Genomic DNA, 8,787 nt, shown 5'->3' on the forward strand with positions numbered 1-8,787 from the left:
AAAACGGAAAAACCCCGGTGAGAATCACAGGCCGAGCAAAGCTCGAACCCGCGACCGGCGGCTCGCGCCACTCGAGCCTTTACCGTCCGAGCTACCGCTCGTTCTCTAGAGGGGCGGAAAAGTTGTGTGTAGCAACAATGACGAAAGCCGTACTAAAAAGGAACAACAATGGATCGGAGGCCCTGGTGGTGACTCATCAGGAGGCTCCAAGCAAAGACGATACTAATACGGCCTGAAATACCCATCCAGGCAGAAACCTTTCATTTTCTAGTACCTGAAAGGAACTTTTAACAACTCTTCTTTCAAGATCAAAGGGTGAGGTCGGTTCAAGACTTGCTACAAGAAAAATTATTAACGAAACAAAAAAGCCTTGCTAGAACAATAATATATTTACGAAGGAGAAGGTCCTGCTAAAAGAATAGAGTAATATCCTTTCCGTCGGTTGGTGAGTTGGTCAGGGTCCTTACCCTTGTGCTTGGCACGTAGGGAGGACAGGTGTAGCACTCACTGCGACTGCTCCTCCTTGCTTGAGCTGGCCAACATCGACCAGCAGACCCTGCCTTGTTTATCTCGTGTCTGATCATGTCCTCGGTCAGACCCCACACGTGATTTAAAATCTTCTGCAGACATCACCAATGAATGGTGACAATGAAGCTGCTCCTGCACCTTTTCTATCCTGAGGGTAGCTCCACTCCACTACGTCAAGTGCTAGTCTTTAGCAAAATTCACTTTGGGGGCTACATGCTAAAGTTAAATTGTTCAGCATTATCTAGATGATCGATAATACCGATGCCACGTACTCCCTCCATAAAAAAATAGAACATTCTATGAATTCTATAATAAATTATTAAGGAAGTAAAATAATTTATTGTCCATCTTCACACTAATTAATTGTTATGTGCATAAAAAGAAAAAATGAACAAAATTTGAACATAAAATAATTTGTTCGTTTAGAAAGATGGGAGAAGATATCTATTATCTTATTATTTGGCCAACAAACGGAGCCTCCACGTTCGCTTTCAAGGCCTAGAAATTCCCAGTTAATCGAAGAAAAATAGAAAAATAAAAATTACCCACCACTACCATTACGATAAAAATTAGTCTAAAATATCCCTATGCCTAATTAAAAATCACCCACCAATGCTATTATGAAAATTAAATATAAAATACCAATTAGCTATGTATAAGTTACAAACATATACTATTAGTAAAAACTAAAGTTAACAATAATTAATCAAAATAAAATGAAAATAAGAATAATTATATGCATAATATTATTAAAGCTCAACAAATCAAATTGTTATTACAGGTAGATCATATTTGAATTGTTTTAACCAACAATAAGACATAATTTACGATAATGAATATGATGATGTATGATAAAAAATAAGTTTTGCAACAATATAGCTAATTTTTGAATTTTCAATACTAGCCGCGCAAATGCGCGGATTGTACGCCTAGTTAATTATATTAGAGCTGCAGCTGTTAGAGTTTGAACAGCTAATTGCACTACAACTGTCTAGTGTTTATCCTTAGGCGACTCAACATCCACAGGATATTTCAATTTGCAAGTCCGAGGACGTTTTCCTTGCAAGTCTGCGTCAATCGCCTTAAAATAACACAAAGTATTTTTGGTTTTTGTCAATTGGAAGCAGCTGGCTAGCTGTCTAGCTGACGCCGGCGGAGAGCGGCGTCGAGACCGACGCGCACGTCCAAGGTCTTCGATTTCCCTTCTCCGTGGGCTCTGTGACAACAAGGGTTCAGCAAAACCTTGGGCTGCGTGATTAAAGAAAAAACAACCAGCATCTTGCGCTTTTATGGACTCCAGCACTATCATCTACGCACGTCATCGAGCAAATCCTGCTACTAGTAGTGCTTGTTTACCCAAAACGGCGAGGTAAAATTTTAAGCAGGTCCGTTTGCCATAATATATCAGCAGCTCGATTCATAGCCATATTTTATTAATTGTGGTCTAAACTTGGGAGGGCTTCAGCTATTTTACATAAATCGAGATAGTGTAGCGTCAAACTGTTTTGTAAGCCGAGGTAAAAATGAAATAGAGCTTGAATGATGCCGCAATTTATAATTCACGTCGAAGCCGTTTTGGGAGACTAAACCAAAAGTAGAGGAGTTTTTACCTCTAGTCACCAAATGTGAAAGACGTTTGCAGGCCACCTCAATGTTTTTATCCCAGGCTGGACGGCTACAAATGACAAATGCAGTCTTTACTTCCTTACCAATGTTTCACTTGGGTACTTATCTTTTACCCAAGACAGTGATTGATCAAATAGACAAGTATAGAAAGCATTGTTTTTGGAGAGGGTCTAACATCAATGCAAAAGGACCACCAAAAGCAGCATGGAAAATGGTTTGTTTACCAAAGGAAGGAGGTCTGGGAGTCCTCAACCTCAAAACTCAAAATGAGGCTATGCTGTTAAAAAATCTTCACAAATTCTTTAACAAAGTGGATACTCCTTGGGTGCAGCTGATCTGGGACAAGCACTATGGAAATGGCAGATTGCCCTCACAAATCAAAAAAGGTTCTTTTTGGTGGAGAGATAATCTAAAGCTTTTAGATGCTTTTAAAGGAATGGCAGTGGTCAACATTCAAGATGGCTCCACTTGTTTGTTTTGGTTTGACCTTTGGGGTGGGCAGGTGCAAAATCATACTTATCCGGAACTATTCTCGTTTGCAAAAAATAAGCTGCTGTCAGTGCAAAAAGCCCTAGAAGTTGAGCCCTTCCACAGAATGTTTCACTTACCACTTTCGGAGGAAGCTTTTCAACAGATGGAACTTCTTCATCAATTACTTCAAGAACAATATTTTTCAAATAGTACAGATTTATGGCACTATATTTGGGGCTCTCCACTATTTTCTTCCAAGAAGGCCTATTTGCACCTAACTGGACATGCTCAAGTACATGCAGTCTTTTCTTGGCTCTGGAAATCAAGTTGTCAAAATAAACATAAGGTTTTATTTTGGCTTCTTCTTAAGTATCGACTCAGTACTAGGAATATCCTCCGAAGAAAAACAATGGTTCTTGATTCGTATGCTTGTGAGTTATGCAACACTGGTCAAGAAGAAATGTTGGAACATCTCTTCTTTTCAATGCCCATTCGCTGTATCATGTTGGAATCTATTACATCTTCAAGTCCCACTTCAAGCAACAGTTTTGGAAATTATGGACAGTCTAGCAGCTCAGCTTCGCATGCCCATTTTTATGAACACCTTAATCCTTCTCTGCTGGACAATCTGGTGCACAAGGAATGGAGTTATCTTTGAAAATCAAAGTGCATCTTTGCCTAGCTGCAAAGTTTTTTTCAAGAAAGAGATCACACTGCTTTTGCATCGTGTGAAACCCAAACATCAAGTTTGTTTAGAAGAATGGACAAACTCCTTTGGTTAATCTTTTTACTTGGTCTGATTTTCTTTGTAACTTTTTTTGTCTCTTGAGACAAAACTTTCTGTAAAGACTCTTTTCTAATTTTGATATATATTTAATCAGTAGGGGATCCACATCCCCTCCTGTTGCTTAAAAAAAAAAGCCGTTTTGGGAGAAGCCATCCAAACGCCCCTGTTGCATGACCAATGTACCCATTGGTTACAGATATACATAGATTTTGTTTATCCTTAGTCAAATATTTTTCTACTTTAGCTAGCAACCTCTAAGAGCGTCTCCAAGAAATTTTTTATATCTTCTCTAATTTATAGGAATAGATATTTTGATTAAAAATCAGTTCCAACAGACTCTTTAATTGAATATCCAAATATGGATATTGTTCATTCTGGATTTCATGCTAGCTAAAGATGGAGAGCAAGGATGGATCTCTAGACTGTGCACAAGATATAGAAAAGTTATTGTAGAATACAAAGTCATAGAAAATAATTTTTACTCAAGTGACTTCAAATGATGATCCAAAGAATAGATTTGAGAAAAGCTCTCGAAGATGCTCTAAAATTTAGGTGTATATACTCTTATTTCATAGTATAATTTGTAAATTTTGACTTTGACCACGCTGACAATGCCAATGTTTGACTTAAATGTGGTTCTTAAAAAAGGCCAGTCACGCTCTTATTAGATGGTTTGTTCCATTTTTTCTAATCTAAGCTTAAGAAGTTGGCAAAATGTAGCTCTACTAAAAATTTAGAGAAAGCAGGCGCATCTTCCAAAGTTTTTCTAAATTTGATTCTCTAAATTATTATTTAGAGAGCCTTATACATAAAAATCGTTTTCTATATATTTTCACTCTCCAACAGTTTTTCTATATCTTGTGTACCCTCTATAATGTCATTTTCGTTATCTATCTTTGGCTACCTAGAAACGTGGAATTGAGAATGGACACACTTAGATAATCACTTAGAGAATCTGTTGGAGGGTAATTTTTCATCAAAATTTCTCTTTCTAATAATAAGGAGAGAGATATAAAAAGTTTCTTAAAGATACAGAAGAATCAAAAGTGGATATTCGGTGTGAGGACAAAGGAAGTCTTTTTCTCCTCCCGGACCCGGAGATTCAGTCTCCTAAATTTACGCTGTACTCAGTTGGAGCATGTAAAAATTTGCATGTAAATTTTTTGGCGCTTTGACCACTAATTAAATGTATTAAATGAAGTCTAATTATAAAACCAACTCAACAATTATGATATTATAGTAGTTACTATAGCTAATGATGTCTTTGACCGTATGATTAGAAAATGATTAGGTGCGGTTACTATAGCATCACTGTAGCCAATCATGGTGAAACTTGGCTCATTAGATTCGTCTCGAAAAGTTACACTCATCCATAAAAAAATTTCACAAATAAACTTCGTTTAGTATTCCATGTATGTATTCGTCTTTTTGTGTAAAATTTTACTGAACACGGGCTCAGGAAGAGATAAGAAGAGGCGGCAAAAATAAAGCGCCAGCACGATCACGGTGCGGATCACCCATTTGGCGATCCGACGGCCGGCGATGGGTTCTGCGGGAGGAACGGGATTAAATACCGCGTGATCCCCGAGGCAGCAGGCGGGCAAATCTGGATGCTTCCAACCCTGCCCTGCCCTGCCCCGGGACGCACGGGACCCCCCCCCCCCCCCACTCTGCCTTCCTCTCCCCCCTCCCCGATCCCCAAGCACTCTCCCCTCCCCTCCCCTCTCCTCCCGTTGCTCACGCGTGGGTTCGCGAGTCGCCGCCCTTTCCTCCCCGGGTTCGGTGGCCGCGCAGGCCGGGGAGTTCTCGATTCGGCGGGGGGATCGCCATGGGAGGGCGCGCCGTGGCCGCTGCAGCTCTGTAGGTGGGGCTCCTGCTCTTACCGTTTCCTCTGTTCGGATTTCTCTGCTACTCGTTGTTTATATGGGGGGAAGCTGTGATTTTTTGAGGAATCTAGGGGATTTGAGGGCGTGATTCGGGTAGAGAGTGTGTGGTTTTATCCCCCTCTTGCTGGGGTGGTGTATGCGTGGGCCTAAAAGCTGCAATTTTGATGGAATCGCGGTGTTCCTAGGAGCCTACCTCCTCTATGAACTTTTTTTTATTACAGAGAGGGGCTTTTAATTTCCTGCATTTCCCCTCCTCTCCAACGGCCTCCGCCAGAAATTCGTGCGGGGTCTGTTCCCCTCTCCACACTGCGCGTGTTCGCTTGTCTTTTTCCGTGTCGGATTCCTGTTACAGGATAAGCTCGGCGGTGCGGCGAGCTTGACCGTAGGCCGTACCTGACCTCGTCCTACTGCGTGTCCTCTTCCCCGCGTCATTTCTGCATGCTCTGACTGCCAATTGCCCAGCAAATTCGAAGGATTCTTCCGGTTCTGTTTGGTCACCTAACGTTTCAGGTGCCAAATCAAAGTTTTTTATTTCCTTTTTTTTCCTCTTCTCTTTCCCCATGCTTTCTAACTGCCGTTCAGTTTAGGTGTAACGAAAAGAAGATTAGTTTGTTTTCTGACTGGTGTTGGGTTCTTATGTGCATGCTTGGTTTGTCCTTGCCCTGTTTCGGTGGATGATTTAGTTGCGCCCTCCTGTTTTCTCATTTGGAGTAGTGCCTGACTCGAAATGGTGATGGTTTGGCCTCCATTTTTAGAGTAGTTTGGGTAAGAAATAGCATTCCCTTTCTGCCACGACCAAAATGAGGTTGCCATTGCTCCAAATGGGACGTTTCTTGCGATCAAGAGTAGGTAGTTTCGATGCCCCTGCTTGGGGCCTAGCTGAGCAACTTTTTTTTCTTCAAATAAAAAAAAGCAAGCAGGAGAGATTGCCATGTGTAAGCAATGCCATGCTTTGTTTGCTTGCAAAGCCTCGTGTGAAAGGGAGGCAACCGAGGGGAGGGAGAACGACTGTAGCGGCCTTGCTTGTGACGTTAAACAAGGATAAAGGTTGCCACCTTTGCGTGTTTCCCTCCCGCGCTTCTGCTTAATTTAGGCAGCCTGTTTTCTCTCTTTGTACCACCTCTTGTTAGGAAGCAACCTCCTTTATTTTTCTGCCCTCGTTCCATGAGTCCTAACACGCGTTGCATGTGTGATTTTCTTGTAATGGTTAGACTTTCTAGGAATCCGTCGGGTGTTTTAGTTTGGTAATTCAGGTAGGGAAGTTTGAAACTGTTTCTTGTTTGATTCATTCTTTGGTTACACCTATCCTCTGATTTAGACTTTTTAACTGGAGTAACCTAATTTGTGCCTAACTTATCTCCACAGGTAGCTGGTATTTCAGAGGCAACTTCTCCTGATTGACGGAGGGGAGCTCTGATTCGTGATTCCTAGTATAAGAGAGTTTTTTCTATTGATGTTTTAGATCCAAGTACACAAGTTTTTGCAGTGCTGATGGAGGTTAAGGATGGCCAGGATCCTTTGGTCGACCTGGAGAGTGGTAATGGCACTGCAATAAGCAATCATACCAATGGTGTGGATGCTAGTTTCTCAGTAGGTCACGGAAGAACAGCGTCTAATGGTGTGTGGAATGGTTGCGTGGGCGCTAATGGATGTTTGAAGGATGACAAGAATCAGCACATGGATTGCTCCCCTCTTGCTTCAGATGTTGTTGCTAAAAACGGAGACGACACGAAGTCTGAAGGGGAGGAGAAGCTGGGCCTTCTGGACAGTTCAGGAGGGGAGAAAGCAAAGAAGAAGCGGTCAAAAAAGCCACCACGGCCACCAAGGCCGTTGACACCTACACCATTGGATGTTTCTGACCAAAAGCTCCTCAATGAACTGAGTGAGCTTGCAATGTTGAAAAAGGCGAGGATTGAGAGAATGAAGGCTTTGAAGAAGATGAAGAATGCCAAACAAGGGGCATCAGGTGGCAACTTATGCCCACTGATCATTACCATTATCTTCTGCATCGTCATACTCTGGCAAGGTATGCCAAATTAGTTCAATTTTAGGGATACTGTTGGTTGACATGCTTGTACCGAACAGAAGTTTATATCATGAATAAAAACCTTGATTAACCCCAGACAAACCTTGTCAATTAGAAATTCTTTTCTGTTACTACGTTGATAGCTGCTAATGAAAAATTGCTGCATTTGCTTCACAGTTAAATATCCTGTCAAACTTTAGCAAAATTAGTTACATAATTGCCAGAGTATATATTATTAGACCTTCAGAAGTTCTATATTGCCCTGCCCATTTAGGATAGCCTGGGTACTGGACTTTGTAAGCTTATGTTCTCAGCAGATGGCATCTGCCCTGCAGTAATGTTAAAAAGGCTAGATCGTGTGCTTCTATTTGCTTTGTATGTTCAAATTTTCTTTTATTACTTCTCATAATATGAATTGAATATGAGACTAATTTGAGACATGATTGACAAGAATAGTCAGCAAAGAACTTTCAGTTGCCACTTGATATAACTTCTGCAACACTGCCAACTTTTGTCCCGATAAATATTTTAGAATATGGTTTGTTGATCCAAAGGATAACTTCAACGAGGTGTAGTGATAGTGAAACCAAATAATAGTAATACTAGAGTTGGTTCATCAGAAAACATTTCCTCAAAGCTTCTCATCTGGGATTTGCAGGTTTTTTCTCAGGACATGGTTCGGCCGTAAGTTTCCATGGATCTCCTGAATCATCAATTAGAGCACATAGCAGTCTGATCTCCATCAGGTTCTACAAGAACCATTCTAATGTGAGACCACCCAGTGTGACCACTGCAGCTCCAGAGTAAGTGAACTTGTTTTGTTAGCTTATATATCTGGGAATACTCGTTGCAATTCTTTTTTCTGTTTAGCATCGAACTTTGTATATGTTACGTATCATGCTTTATCTGATGCTGATCCCAATGTTTTCTTGAACCTTCGCAGTAATGTCGAAGCGGTCTCGACGCTGGCGAATCATAACCAAGCGAGAAGGTTGGCTCGATGATGGCACGTGGTGGCCACCACCATGCGCCTCAAAACTCGCCACATTTTGAAGCCTCATCTCGACCCGGGTTATGTAAATTTTCGGAGACCGTTAGCGCGCTTCCTCGAGGCGCCATCCTCCTCGCTGTAAAAATGAACTCCTAGTGTGTTGTGCGCCCGGGTCGTACGCTAACTAGTGGACCTGTTGGCTGCCGTGCCCTTTGGTCACGGCACTTAGAAAGGAAAGCAAGCTGTATGCCCGATTACAATAATAAAGGTTTGCGCTTAATAATGAAAGCTCATATGATGCACCTTGTGCTGTACAAATGCTGCATGTGTTAGTCTGGGGCTGAGATTTGCGGTGCCGCCCAGTATATGCTGTGGCCGGTTGCTGTTCATGTGCAGAGGTTAACTGAAAAAAGTATCAGTTCAGAATGTTAAAGAGCTAGATTCACAGGAGCATCTGTTGCAGCTGGAAATT

At 41.6% G+C, this 8,787-nt stretch overlaps 1 protein-coding gene across 3 annotated transcripts; it reads left to right on the plus strand.

The window, feature by feature from the left end:
• The first annotated feature begins 5,064 nt into the window (after positions 1-5,064).
• Positions 5,065-8,628, plus strand: LOC120664163. 3 transcript variants are annotated; one of them, XM_039943215.1, is made up of 4 exons: positions 5,065-5,276; positions 6,761-7,324; positions 7,983-8,127; positions 8,268-8,628. In XM_039943215.1, exons 2-4 carry the CDS (start codon positions 6,790-6,792, stop codon positions 8,326-8,328), a joined length of 741 nt encoding a protein of 246 aa, XP_039799149.1. In that variant the 5' UTR covers positions 5,065-5,276; positions 6,761-6,789; the 3' UTR covers positions 8,329-8,628. The 3 variants fall into 3 exon arrangements, with proteins under 3 accessions (XP_039799149.1, XP_039799148.1, XP_039799147.1); XM_039943214.1 differs by having other exon boundaries at positions 5,066-5,276; positions 6,658-7,324; XM_039943213.1 differs by having other exon boundaries at positions 5,067-5,276; positions 6,664-7,324.
• Positions 8,629-8,787: the final 159 nt, after the last annotated feature.

The sequence above is a fragment of the Panicum virgatum genome, chromosome 3N (assembly GCF_016808335.1).
Source record: "Panicum virgatum strain AP13 chromosome 3N, P.virgatum_v5, whole genome shotgun sequence".
In the NCBI taxonomy this organism is placed as follows: Eukaryota; Viridiplantae; Streptophyta; class Magnoliopsida; order Poales; family Poaceae; genus Panicum; species Panicum virgatum.